This window comes from Odocoileus virginianus, chromosome 28 (assembly GCF_023699985.2).
Source record: "Odocoileus virginianus isolate 20LAN1187 ecotype Illinois chromosome 28, Ovbor_1.2, whole genome shotgun sequence".
Classification (NCBI taxonomy): domain Eukaryota; kingdom Metazoa; phylum Chordata; class Mammalia; order Artiodactyla; family Cervidae; genus Odocoileus; species Odocoileus virginianus.
The window spans coordinates 10919199-10934184 of NC_069701.1; the positions used below are offsets into that span (position 1 = coordinate 10919199).

The 14986-nt window shown below is 39.8% G+C and overlaps 1 protein-coding gene and 1 long non-coding RNA gene across 2 annotated transcripts in view; one reads left to right on the forward strand and one right to left on the reverse strand.

Annotated features, from left to right (window-relative positions):
• PCF11 (PCF11 cleavage and polyadenylation factor subunit) overlaps window positions 1-9044 on the reverse strand; it is a 24123-nt gene extending 15079 nt beyond the window's left edge. The window contains 5 exon segments of the mRNA XM_020882496.2: window positions 23-1137; window positions 2235-2429; window positions 2800-2988; window positions 4701-4826; window positions 8524-9044. Of these exon segments, the coding sequence (XP_020738155.1) occupies window positions 23-1137; window positions 2235-2429; window positions 2800-2988; window positions 4701-4826; window positions 8524-8715 (1817 nt within the window). The 5' untranslated portion in view covers window positions 8716-9044.
• A 60-nt stretch (window positions 9045-9104) lies between these two features.
• LOC139031792 (uncharacterized) lies at window positions 9105-14611 on the forward strand. Its single transcript, XR_011484296.1, has 3 exons — window positions 9105-9240; window positions 9921-10012; window positions 14331-14611. It is a non-coding gene; the product is annotated as an uncharacterized lncRNA (long non-coding RNA).
• Window positions 14612-14986: the final 375 nt, after the last annotated feature.

Genomic DNA, 14986 nt, shown 5'->3' on the forward strand with positions numbered 1-14986 from the left:
ATTAAAAATGTTAACATCCTACCTTTTATTTTCTTCCCAACCGGATTTCCATCTTTTGGTAGACTTGGAACTTGGCCAATTTTCTACATTCTCCTTTGGTTCAGTGCCTGACTTGGTAGAATGTTGCCCTGCAGCCTCTTGTGGTCGTTCCTCTTCAGTCTTTTTTATCCGCCTTGGATCTCGAAGATCCTGTTTAGTACTTCTCTTTGCACTTCTTTCTTCCCTGGAAGGTGTAAACTCTTCCATGTGTGACTGTTTAACTCCTGACTGGCGAATCTTGCCAGCTTTGGGGGTTGAGGTTGGAGACATACTCCTTTGCCTCCGTTTGGGTGACCGCCTGTCTCTTCTCTTGGGAGAATGTATAATCGGTGACCGAGACTTGGGTGATCGTGATCTTGACCGCTTTCTAGTACTCGATCTCCCTGGTTTTGTCCCCTGTTTTTCCGATTCTTCCGTCATTGTATCCTGTTTTTGTACAATACCATTTATGATTTTATTTCTACTTCCCACCAGTCTATGTTCAGATGATTTCATGTGCTCATCTTTATCCTTTTTTTCTGCAGTTTTTCTCTTGTCCTTTATATCATCATCTTTGCTATCAGTCTTATCCTGAAGATGTTTTTTTAATCTTGGATCTCTCTTGCTCATATCAGACACCCTTGTACTTTCAGATTCTTGATTTTTCAAGTCTTTTGTGTGGGATAATTTGTTTTTCAAAGGTGACGGTGATTTAGATTTAGATTTGGATTTAGAATCCAATTGGTCAAGTTCTTTCTTGGTTATTTTTTCACCTGATTTACTTTTTTCTTGCTTGGATGAATTTAGTTTTTCAGAGGGTACAGTTTTACTTGTCTTAATATCAGATTGGTTCAGTGTGTTCATTAGGAATTCTTTCCTGTGACTTTGATCTTTTCCATGAGAAGAATGTTGACTCATCCTATTGAGACGGGGATCCCGGTTAGTTCCTTTCGTATCCGGAATTTGTAAGGATGGACCTGGACGACTTTTCTCAGGCTGCACAGGAACCTGATGGGGAGCTTTAACTGCCATAGGGGGAATCTGTGAAACATGTAATTTGGATGGTGCAGATCCAGGACCTAAGTTGGATGTCTCCTGCTGAACACTAAGAGAAACTGCCTGAAATACAAAATAAATGTTCATGTTACAGCCGTTAAAAACATTCCAACACTATTTTCAGTGCAATCTTTTGGTATTTTAAGTGGAGATAAAAACAAAAGAAAGATCATATTTATTTATGTGGCCTGTTATTTCTTCCTGGTTCTCTACTTTTGGGTTTTATAACTTTTAGGTAGAATGGGGAAAAAAAAAAATCTTCTAATTATTCAGAATTCTGGGCCAGACTGATATTAAGAAACAACTAAATAAATCACTGCACTCTAGTCGCACAGGCATCAAAGTCATTCCAGCTAAATTTCAAGTCATAAAATTTAGTTCCTCTCAGTGGCACTGATAATGAACTTATAAAATTTTGCAGTGCTGTACTCCCTCACTCTCAAATAAGGCCAAGCACTAAGTAAAATAATATAAGATTATTCATGAACAGAAATACACAATCTTCCTGGCCTCCTTATTTTGTGATAGCTTTTTTTTCTTGGTGGTAGTCTTCTAAGGAACCTGCTAAAAATTTCTGCTCATGAAACCTAAGTGCACAAAATATTATTAATAAAGACTAGGCAAAAACATTTGCCACAACACACCATCTGGGGACTGATATGAAGAAGTCCACATAATTTTTAACAAAACTAAGATGCTATCTAGTAAGACAGCAATCTAATAAAAAAATTTTTGAAAGAAAGTAGTGCAGTTTATATTCAATCAAGTGAGTTTTACAATAAAGTTAAAGTCGCTCAGTCGTGTCAGACTCTTTGCAGCCCCATGGACTGTAGCCTGCCAGGCTCCTCTGTTCATGGGATTCTCCAGGTCAGAATGCTGGAGTGGGTTGCCATTCCCTTCTCCAGGGGATCTTCCTCACCCAGGGATGGAACCCAGGTCTCCTGCATTGCAGGCAGATTCTTTACTAGCTGAGCTAACAGGGACTCCCAAGTTTTACAATAAGGATATAAAAATTTGGCCTAACAAATATACCTTAATTTGCAAAATAAAGGCGAAACAAATACACTGTTAACAAACGTAACATGTTAATACAAAATAATTCCACCTCCACCAGAAGGCAAATTTAAAAATACTCAAAATGCCAAATCTCCTTTACTTACCAGTTGTGCCTTAGCTTGCTCAAGTTCAAGCTCCAGCTTTTTCTGCTGAAGTTCTAACAGCTGCTTTTGTTTTGCCAGTAATTGCTGCCTTATTAGTTGCTCTTGAGTAAGATTCTTTTGTATATCCGGAACAATAGGAGGAGTGGAGATGCTAGGGGAACTGACCACTGTGCCAGGTGTTGAAGACTCTTCAGGCTACAAGAAAAAATAATTTGTTAAAAAAAAAAAAAAAAAAAAATCACTGCTAAAAAGGAAGTAGCTAAGGGGGAACTAAGTTATCAGTTTCTCTTTTAATAAACATTACCCATAACCTTAAATGGCTGATTATGTTTAAAAGCATACAGAAAATTTTCAGAATTTAAAAATCAAAATAAATATATTATGCACTAAGCAAGGATAATACTTATCTTCAAGGCACTGTGAACCTGGGGGGGGCGGGGAACTTTTTAATTAAACTGATTCAGCACGGCATATTCTTGATACTTTTTTCTGGCAAGACATTTCAGAAAAGTCAAAACTTGACAGTTGAAAATATTAGTTATATATCATTTATGTTAAAACTTACCGATTTATTTAAAAACTTAGGATTCACATGGATGCTAGATGTATTCACATTGGGGGGCAGAGGTTTAATAGGCCAAGCAGGATCTAACGAATTAACTCTGACATCCAGGGCATAAAGTTTCTTCAAAGGAAATATTTCATCCCATGTGGAACGTAATTTAAATAAACTTTTTCTAGTATTTTCATCCACCTAGAACAACAGAACAATTCTATGGCTTGTTAAGTTACTATAGGATATTTTATATATCAAGTATAATACTACATCAATCTCAGTTCTACTTCACATATAACACACATACTTCTCATTCATAATTATATATAACAGTAATAATTTAATAAAATTGTATTTGCACAGTTAATTAAAAAAACTTGTCAAAAAAAAGAACTGACACAGTATTCCTAATGTAACTTTTACTCCAGACAAAAATATAAAACAACTAGAAAATAGTTTATCTGATGACTTAAATTTTAAGCTATTTACATTTAGTACAAAGTTAAAGTAAGACAAAACTATTCAACTGATCTCATGCAATACAATATGGTCAGTGCCTATGAACAAGCTATTTATAGTGTGGTAGACACCTGAATAATTTAAATTCACAAAATTTTACCCACTGGTAAGCTTTAGTTTTATATATCTGCTCATGCTTTAGTATTATATAACTTATCTGCTCATGCTTATGATGAGCACAATACTTTTTAAATTACCATCAGAGAAATCTAGCACTTGGGAAAACTGAATTAGATTTTTAACTATATTTGAATCTTTAGATATTTACTACAAAGTCATTTTCATCATCTTCAGTATTAAGGCCTAGTTAAGAGTCAGTAAAAGTATTCTACCAAACACCCAAATGAATCTGAACATCCTAAAACTGAAACCAAGAAACTGGTTTAGCATCCCTATTTCTATAATGCAAAGTTGGTTTCTCCTTAAAGTCCCAGGCAAGCAGTATTTAGTAAAGGTCTACAGTACTATTAACAAGTTCTACTAATACAATTTGAAATATGGCATTCCAAATTTCTTCTGCACATACGGGCAAAGAGTTACTCAAGTAGCAACTACACATTTTCTAACAAACAAGTAAAATCTGATAACCAGTAGTTCCTTCTAAATAATCCCAATTCTCCAAGCCTGACAACTGTAAAATTTCTCAAGATATCTACTAAAATGCAGTTTTTTGGTTAGAAACAGTGTTTAAACCCAAGTATCTTATAAATGTCCTTTTGCTCAGCTTGAGAGATGAAGCCTGACAGGAAAAAGAATTACTTCAGCAAATCCTTTGTCTTCCTCAACATAATAACTAGATTACCAAACTATCAGATACAATGTTATAGAAGGAATTTACAATTTCTAGGTAAAAGAAACTAACAATCCTTCTAAACACTAAGAGGGTGCAGAATTGGGGGGAGGGGGGGGCTACTTCCAAAATAACCTAAAGCATTTCACTGATCCACCATTCACATATCTCATAAAATATACTTGAACAAAGTAACAAGAGTAACACTTCCCAAAAAAAAAAAATCCAAAGTTTCAGGAATCACAGGTTGACACACACTAGCATTATGCTTTTTCTTTTTAAGAAACAGTTAACATCCTAACACCAGAAACCCAATGACATTTGAAGTACTCTTGATAGCTTCAGATCTTTTTGCCTACAGTTCTAGTGATGAAACAGATCTATCAAATAAACAAAAACACAAAAAATTCTAAAAGCAAACTCATCTGTTTTTTAATGGATAATGTTAAAAAACCTAGCACCCACTTTAGGTATAAAACACTAACTTTAGCCCAAAAAGAATAAACATTTCACCACCCAAGAAAACCCCACACAAAAGCAAGAATTTATTTAATCAGGAACATTTTCTTAAAAATTCAAATGTTTCTAAATGTATATATACCTTTTCAAACACACAAATAAATGTTGCAACTAGATTTTTAGTAAAGGCAGTGAGATACTCTCTTCCAACATTTTTCACGATAGAATCCATAAGGTACATAACAGGAAGCTTCTCTGAGGAGGGAGCCTGAGTAATAAAAAGAAACTGAGAAGTTTAGTATAATGAACTGCCCCCAAAGAATCACTTTTAAAAATGAGTTTTAAGCTACAATACAGACCTCTATTTTGTTGGTATTCAATACTTTTGAATCAATATTATTAACCTTTATGAAATTTAAGTGTTAAGTTCTCACCTCTTACAATGTTCTTTAGTTGAGCATACAAAGTTCAGAATCGGAAAGAAAAAAGTCTCTAGTACACTCATTTAACAATCAATGGAATTTCAAGTTTGTATAGTAAAAAAAAAAAATCCGTGTTTAAAAGTGACCCAAAAAAGGGGTGGATATTTTCTGCAATCCAAGTGTAAGCTTTGTGACCCACATTAACTTTGATGTACCTAGACTCAATGAAACAGTTTTCAGACCTCTGGCCCTAATCTTATTTTATATGTTAAAAGTCTATGAATCCTTGTTACCTGTAAAATCATTAGGATTATTTCTCTATAATCCTATGAACAAAAGAAATTAAGTACACTTCACATATGAAGTTAATGACAAAAAAAAAAAACTTTTAAACTTGCACATTAACATGCATAAAAGTGCAAGTTGTTATTGATACAAGAAAAACTGGATGGAGCAGCCGCTGAGTCATGTAAGTCAGGTTGAACTTGACTCTGGAAACCAGGATTTGTCCTGAAGATTTTCTTCACCGCATGGACTCTCCGTCGAAAATAGTTTTCCTCTGACCCGCACAAACCAAGGTTCTAAATTTGTGCAGGGCCTGTATGATGACGTCGATACAGGTGGCCCTTTCCAAAGCAAAGAAAAGTTGCCCCCGCTCAACTGTAAATCATACCCATCACTGGCTTTTAGAAGGCACAGCAAGTTTCCAGAAAGCATCAGCAGGTTCACAGACTTGTTGAGGAGCATTAAAACACACCACATAAACCAAGTGTTAACTCCCACTCCACAGGAGCACCCACGATTTAAAAACAAAATTAACCCCCTTTACCCTTCCCATGTGTATAGGAATCTTAACCCTGAGCAACACTTACCCACAGCTACCTGTAGCTAGGGTAAGCTCACAGTTCTGCAGTACACAATGCCACCATTATTTCACAAAACCAACTGCCCGTACAAGTGTGTGGAAGTGCTCCTGCTTCTGATAACAAAGTTGACTAAGGAAACCTTTGAATAACTTTGTATGAAGAAAGTTTTTTACAGTACTAATAAAAGGGTTTCACAAGGCCATTGCATGTGGGTAAACTGTTAAGTACCAACATGTCAATTGCTTTACTGCTGTTGTCTTTATCTTACCATGTCATGTTTTATACCATTTTAGCCATTGTTGGACTTATGAAGAATCAGGCTCTTTAAAACCAGAATCTGTTCAGTAGGCTAACTTTTTATTGTACAAGTAAATGAATCCTTATATGTAATATTTTTTCGCTATTGCCTCATGGGAGGAGTCAAAGAAGTGTGAATCCTTAAGTTTAGTAATGCTGAGACACTAGAGGATAAGGACACAAACATTCACCTCCAGAAACACAAAATCAAGCCAGTTTGCTACCAAATGACAGAAAATCCCTCCCCTCACCCTTGCCCCCATCCCTCATTAAGATACTTCCCCACAGTGACTGTTACATCTTTCCCTTCATCTGGCTTTACAAAAATAACCAGGAAATGTGTGCCAAAAAAAAAAAAATTCAGCTGTCTTTCATCAGCAAATAGTCCATCTATTTTCACCACTCTGTGTAGCCATACACAAATACAAATGTTAATGTGGTCACTACATTCAGCATTTAGCTTTCCACTTCTCGAAGTTCTTCTGGATCCTTTTAAAAACCAGCAAGGAAACAGCTGAGTGACAACCTGAACTGCTAAATATTAGGCTCTGTGGAGTATTAGTAACCCCAAAAATACGAGGTAAGACTTTAAAAACCAGTGATATTTTCTTAAAAAACGCAAGTGCACTTTTGTTTTTTTAGAAAAGGCATTTAATGTTAAGCCTTCAACAAGGCAAAAACTTAAGTTTTCATGTCCAACATGTTTGTGGTATCAATAAAAAGGATGTTGAATATGAGGAATGCTTCCTTTTAAAATCTCATACTTTCAAAAAAGAACAATAGCTGTTTCACACAGACATTCACAGGAAAAGGTGAATAGGGAATTTTAGCTGTCAGACTGAGCATGACAAACTTGTTGGGGCTTAAAAAATAAAAACCCTTACTTTTTGTCAGTAAGGGATACACCGCCTGAAACCGTGTATCTTGTGAACACATTTACCCAAAAGAGTGGACAGAACCTATAAGAATGAACCCAAGTCACTTAAAGACTTTGTTTAAAACACACAACCACGTAGATAAAAATAAGTCTTGGAAACAAATTCTACACCTTACAAAGGTAAATAAAAAAGACAAATACATATTTCATATGTTTTATTCACAAATTTTATAATATCAGTCACACATTTCAAAACCATTTATTAAAGTCAGACCACTCAGTTTTACACTAGACAGAAACCGCCTCTAAACAATATATTGGTGGTTGTTGTTAAAGTGGCCTTTTAAAAGGGGTTCACTCTGCTACAAGGAGGCTGATCCTGATCATTTCAATCACTAACTAGAAAAAAACTAAACCTTAAGTACAAGCTTCAAAAATAACTTAAAACGTAGTACTGGGAAGCTTTTAAAACTCATTACGATAACGAAGTTTAACAGTAAGTTGACTTAAATGACACATCGCTCCCACATGAATCCACAGAAGAGGAGAACTATAGGGAAATATAGGGTGGCAGAGGACCACTACTGTCAAGGGGTGAAGCAAAGAACGTCTTCACTCTCAGGGAAGGAAGGGAGGGGGGGAAAAGGAGAAAAGGAAGAGGAGGGACTGAACTTTTCAAAAAAAAAAAAAAAAAGAACTACAAGTACTTGTTACCCAGTGGGCCAGTTCTCCACCTACAGGTTGGATAAGATCTCCTCCCCACCCTCTCCAACCCCACCCTCGACCCCAATTTTCCCGGATTTGGGGACAAATGAGACCTTCCGACAGGAGAATGTACACAAGTTCTATCTAGCCGCCCCCACCCCAAAATGGGGATGACGGGTGTGAGCAGCTGCCTGGCTGGCAGAGAATGGATTCTCCTCTCTTCCCTTTCGCATCATGTGCTTTCCAGGCGCCATGTTGGGCTCCTAACAGGCGGCTGCTCCACTCGGGGCCAAAGCCCTATTCCCACCCCACAACAGCTCGCTCCCAGGTCCCCCTTCACCTCCTTCCAACCCACAGAGCACAATTACCCAAAAGGGCTCGGGGACGGGGACGGGGACGGGGGGGGCGGAGGGGACGGGGGAAGAATCACTCCCCACCTTCCCGGGGCGGGGGGACACTTCAAAAGGCTTTAACTCTTACTTCCCCACACCACGAACTGCCTTCCAGTCTCCCCCTCCCCAAAGGAGCGCGTGTGTGTCGGGATACACAAGGCAGTGGCCTAAATAGGGAGCTGGGGAGCGGAAGTGGGACTCCACCCTTGATCCTCCCCACTCCCACCCCCCCGAGAGAGGCCCATGCTCGAAGCCTGGGCCAAAGACCGAGCGCCTGAGTTGGAGGGGGGGAGGGTTGGAGAGGAGGAACACCGTCCTCCTTCGGATGGAAGCGAGACCTGGGATGAGGCTGACACTAAAATCAGGGAGTATTAGAAGAATAGGAGGCTGCGGGGTGTATAAAAACCTTGGCGGTTTGGGCCTCGATGAGAGAGACGATCTCCTTGGCGAAGGGCAGGTTCTCCTCGGCTAGAATGGTCAGCATATTGATGTGCGGTTTGCTATTGAAGGTCAGGTCTTCGAGTGATGACTGATAATCCCGACAGGCGTCCTCCCGGGCCCCCGCAGTACCGGCCTCGGCCGGCGTCTGCTCTGACATTGCGCCGCGGCCCCCCTCCGAGGTCCGCCGCAGCTGAAGCTGAAGCCGCTCTGGATACCCCGCCTCCCTTCCGACTCCTCTCTTCCTCTCCCCGGATCTCTCGCGGCTCCGGCTTCACCACATGCTGACCGCGGAGGGGGGTTGGGGGACGACACAGGGGGAACCTCGGGTATGAAACGCCGCCGTCTCACAGGTGATCTCCGTCCACTTCCAGCCGCCAGAGTCTTCTTTCTCCACAGACACAAAATGGCGGCGGCAGTGGCGGCTCCAGCTCCGAAAATGTCTGTGTTCCCAACCGCTGCGTCGTGCGAAATGAGCTAGGGGAGGGGAAATGTGCGGTAAAAGGGCGGGGCCGTTGATAACACAAGACGCGATTGGCTCTCCCTGCAACGTCACAATCCCCACCCCCGGCCCTTCCGCTGAACGTCCTGGCACCACCTTCTTCTCCGGATCCTACCCGGGCTTTCGCAACACCTATTTCTCAGAAGTGGGATGGAAAAGACGGCCCCTCTCATTGGCCGATTCGTAAGGGACTGTTCGGTCATTTGTTGCCATAACAACCCATTCAGGGAGGCCAGTGGGCCCGGGGGAGGCGGTTCCCGAGGCCCAACCCAACCGGTTTAAGGCGAGCGCTCAAGCGGCCGGCTCTTCGGCCCTCCCTCCGCGTCGCCCGGGCCGCTGAGGCGTTCTGTCAATCATCAGCCCTTCCGGCAGCCCGGCTGCCGCGGCGGAAAGTCCGGGCTGAACCGGGAGGAGGTGTTTGGCCCGCCCCGCCTACTCCCGGCGCGTCTTGGCGACTCAGGTGCTCCCGAGAGCCTGGGCGGGCCCCGCTGTCGCGGCCGACGGTCTCCTCCCGGAGCCGAGGGCCGGAGGGAAGCGCCAGCTTCACCCGGAAGCTCGGAAGAGCCCCTAGAGTCGGCTCTGGCGCGCCGCTTTCCACTGCCACAGACAAGAAACACCTCAACTGGCTGTCTAGAGTTGAAGCCCTTTATTTAGAAGGCATGTGTGTGTGAGAGAGAGAGAGGAAGGCTTTTCTGAGGCATGTGGAGGAGATATTTGGGAAGCCCGTCCTGAGTTCTAGGAAAGGTATCTCACCACAGCCTCACCCAGCCCCGAGCCGATAGCTCCTTCGAAACACCCCTAGGGTTCGCAGTTTGGGTCACCTAAGAAATACTACATAAATACTTGCAAGGATCTTTTCCCAGGCTTATAAAATCCGATTTGGAGGCTGGAAATGACGCAAAACACAGAGCATTCAAGTGCGGAGGAGCTGCCACAGAACACAATAAACTAAAAGGTGGTTTTTGTTTTGTTTTCGTCGAGTCGAGATAGTAATCTAAATGTAGACTGGGGAAAAAAATAGGTATTAATTACATAAAATGTGCATTGTCCTCAGGCGACTAGGCTCTGCAGAGGTTCTTTGTTGTTCCCAGGAAGAAACCGCTCTTAAATAAATGAAGTAATTCCTTTATTTGTCCTATGTAAAGTAACATTTTTGTTCCTTTTTGTTTCGTTTTGAAGCAGCTTGATTGAGATTTATTGATGCATAATAGCACATATTTAAAGTGTACAAGATCGTTTTGACAGGTGTTTTTCATTTCTTCCTAACGTGATACCACAAATGAATGAAAGCCTAGGGAGGAGAACTTATCTTTCGTTATTTGAAGCTACTAAATATTGTTGAATAAGTATTTATGGATCTCAATACCATTGTTAGTGATGACACTTAGTTATAATAGAGTTAAAATTGAGAAACTGTCAAAGTTCCTCTTTTCTCAAGGGACATGTCCGCAGTAAAACAGCCCTTGTAGTAGTTTTCCTTGTAATTTTAAAGCTGAACTTAGTTACTGAACTTTTAGTTACAGAAAATACCTTGTCTTCCCTTATTTTTTATATCATCTTAACAACCAAGTGAACTTTTAAAAGAGTTTTCATAGCTCTGATTTGGCTTCTATTGTTTCCCTCCGAAGCTACACAGGGACTAAACTATATGCTTAGCATATAAATCAGCAAATCTATGTACCCACAAAAGACGGGGTAAACTCTAGAGCGTTGTACAATCGTATTTGAATTATCTCCTTTACAGGAATACACTTTTACTTTATATACTCCACGAACTAGATCATCAGTATTTTTAAATATACAAATGAATGCATGAAACGTCTCCCATGACAGATTCAAGGCCAGTTCTTTTAATGCGCTCTGCACCTACATTAAGGCCATCTCTATGCTAGGTGCATTGATGACCATGATAGGTGCTGGGCCTGGCCCTCATGATATTTACAGCCCAATTATAATCTCACGGAATAAAATGGAAAAAGTACTACATCTGACCAAGAAACAGTGGGTATCCCAGAGCTATTATAAAAAATCAAACCAACTGGTTATTGTTTCTTTTTTTTTTTTTTTTTTTTGAGGAAAATAATTATACTCCTCCCTTGGTTCACAGTGTTTATAAGAGGACTTAACTCTTCCCCAAAAAAACCTCTTAGGAAATCAGGTAACTTTTTGTTGTAAATGATGTCATCAGACTAAAATGTGTATCAGACATCACATGTATGTGACACATGTATGTGACACACGACACATCTGATGTATGTCATCAGACTAAACATAGAAAGTCAAAAGGAAATAAGGGAATAAGAATTAAAAAGCAACCCCTTTATAAACAGGTAATTAACTAGCACTTCCAGCAGGTGAAATATTATCTTTAACATGTGAATCCAGTTTGTATAAATAATATGCAGGAATAATATTTTCAGTATATATATATGTGAGTATATGTATGTGTGTGTGTGTTAGTTGCTCAGTCACGTCCAACTCTTTGCAACCCGATGGACTGTAGTCTACCAGGCACCTCTGTCCATAGGATTCTACAGACAAGAATCCTGGAGTAGGTAGCCATTCCCTTCTCCAGGGAATCTTCCCGACCCAGGGATCAAACCCAAGTCTCTTACATTGCAGGCAGATTTCTTTACTCTCTGAGCCACCAGGAAAACCCCATGTGTATGTATATATGTAAAATATTTACATATTGTATATGTATATATATATATATATGATTGCTCAAGGGCTTCCCCAGTGGCTCAGTAGTAAAGAGTCTGCCTGCAATACAGGAGATACAGGAGATGAGGATTTGATCCTTGCATCAGAAGATCCCCTGGAGAAGGGCATGGCAACTCACTCCAGTATTCTGGCCTGGAATATCCCATGGAGAGAGGAGCCTGGGCAGGCTATAGTCCATAGGGTCACAGTCAGACGTGACTGAAGCAACTTATCACATGACTGCTCAAAACATGAAGAAAATTTGTATCCACTTAAACATTCTTTGTTATTTAGACATTTTACAACCACAAAAGTAATGCATGCTTATTCTTAAGAATTCAAGTACAAATATATAAATTAAAAATGAGGGACTCCCTTGATGGTCTGATGGCTAAGACTCCACACTCCCAAGGCAGGAGGCTAGGGTGCGATCCCTGGTCAGAAAACTAGATTCCCACATGACACAGCTAAGAGCCTGAATGCTGCAACTAAAGATCTTGAATGATGAAACTAAGATGGGAGATCCTGAGTGGTGTGACTAAGACCTGGTGTGGCCAAATAATTAAATAAATAAATATTAAAAAAATGAAAGAAAGTTCCACTTTCTGCCCTTGGCCACAAGATAATTACTGTTCAGTATATAATGTATTTTCCATGCCTTTTTCAATGAACATATGCATAAACATGATATGTTCAGCCTATTATATTTGATCTTTACAAAAATGGGTCCATTACTTTTCAAAGTATAATGGACATTCTTTCATGAGCAGACCTAAAGCTATGTAACTCAAAGTATTTCTTTTTAAAGTTTATGGCTTAGAAATATAGCTCTCAAGAATAAAGCAATTTTAGTATCATTTCTAAATGAAGTTCTAAAACTGGCGTATAGTAAATATTCAAAGAATACTTGTTGACAGACCCAAACTTTCTGATTTCAGTTTCTCCTTGCTTGTCCACCGTTTTATTCCACTAGCTGAAATAGGCAAATACAAGGTCAGTTGAGAATCTAGGCTAGAGGCTGGACTTGATGTTATGGAGTTGAGAGATAATCAGGGGGAAGAGGCTGACAATTCGAATGATGTGATCACCATGTTCCAAAAATCAGTTCATAGTTTGGGGCCTTAGAAGTTTTGCCAACAGCCCTACTGTTAACAATCTTTTCACTTGTTTGCAGAAAAATATGATGAAATAATTTCTCAATTTAAGTTTTACTCCCATGTATTTATTTTAACCATTCAGCATTTCTTTCCAATTATGCTTGAAAAAAGCACAAGAATATGCAGCAAATATATACTAACAGAAAACCTCCAAAATGTTATTTCATAACAGATTATAGGTAGCTAGATTTTCTTGCTAAAAAGTTGTTGATTTTTTCATTAGTCTACTCAACATGGCCACTGCTTTCATGGAGATAGTTACATTGTGTATGTGCTCATGCTCATTTGCAGCCCACTGGTTGGAACCATCTAGACTGTAGCCCACCAGGCTCCTCTGTCCATGGGATTCTCCAGGCAAGAGTACTGGAGTGAAGTGCCATTTCCCCCTCCCCAAGGATCGAACCCTCATCTCTTATGTCTCCTGCATTGGCAGGCAGATTCTTTACTACTAGCGCCACCTGGGAAGCCACATTGTATATATGTAGTCTATATTTTATATATAGAGAGAGAGGAAACGGAGAGAGAAAGAGAGTCATAGTCTGCTGAGTGAGATAAGCAATTAAACCAACAATTACAATGTGACAAGAGTCATACCATACAGTGTGACAAGATAGCAACATAAACTGTGAATGTGAAAGAAGCATGTATATCAGACTGGAGTGGTCAGGTAAGCCCTCCCTGATTTGTTAACAGTTGACAGTTTTCAAAGGCATGAGATTAAGGAAGAAAGGGCATTCCTAGCAAAAAGACAGGTAAATCCAGGTTTTGTGGGTCCCCAATGCATACACAATTTGGAAGACCTTCTCAGAGAAAAAGAGCGCAATATTACACATATAAAGTTTTATGGCCTATGTTAAGTGAGGTTTTGCTGGTTTCACTATATGTCCAACCTATTTGAAGTAACCTATTCAAACAAGGAAATAAATCTCTGAGATCTGCAACTATTTTAAAACAGATCAAATATATGTGTGTAGGAGAATTTATGAGGTAAGAGCAATTGCAAATGGCCTTTTATGAGCTTTGAAGTATAAGAAATGGGAGTCCACTGAAGGATTTTTATTGGGGAGTGGCCAGATTTTTTGTATCAAAAGATAATTCTGGGAGTTCCAGGTCTGGTTAAAAACAATTATTACATTTCTTTTAAATGTATTTATTTGTATTTTCAAATGTATTTATAAATAATCAAAATGATTTATTTCTTTCAAAACTCTTAGGGTTGGCTTTTTTGTGTATTTAAGAAAAAAAAAGTGATGCTGCTTAAAGGTAACTACAGTATAAGTTTCATGGGGTGGAAAGTAGATGTACATAATGTAATTTTGATGTATAGTTTTGGTTATAAAGTTTACTCTGAGAATTATGTGAATTAGGACTTCCTTGGTTGTCCAGTGGTTAAGAATCTGCCTGCCCATTCAGGAGACACAGATTCAATCCTGATCTCGGAAGACCCCCCCATGCCAAGGAGCAACTAAGCCCGTGGGCCACAAGTACTGAACCTGCGATTTAGAGCCCTCGAGCTGCAATTTCAGTATCCCACACACCTACAGCCCTTGCTTCCCAACAAGAAAAGCTACCGCAATGAGAAGCCTGCACACCGCAACTAGAGTAACCCCTGCTCTGCCCGTAACTAGAGAAAGCCTTCACATGTCAATGAAGACTCAGCACAGCCAGAAATAAATAAATATGGATTTTAAAAAGGAATTATGTGCTTTAGTTTTAACTGCATCACATTCTAAAACTCATTTCCCAGATTACCTTGTGGCGGAAAGTCTTGTGAGTCAAAATAAAAAGCCCTGTTCTTCTTAGCATCTAAATCATTTTCTGGTGGTGATTTCTGCTCTGAGAAGCCAGTTCATCTAATTTCAGGACTGTTCTGTGCCAGGAAATAAGTTGGGTTAAGGCAAGAACAGAGCCTGTTACCAGGTAAGTGAATCAAACTGAAGGAGTGTGTATAGGTACTGCATAGAGAAACCATAACTCAGAATAGTGGTTCAAAGCATGAAGGCTGATAAAATAGTTTCACTCCTTTCCCTGTAGCAGTTTCTTAACCCAATGACTCTAAAAAAAATTAT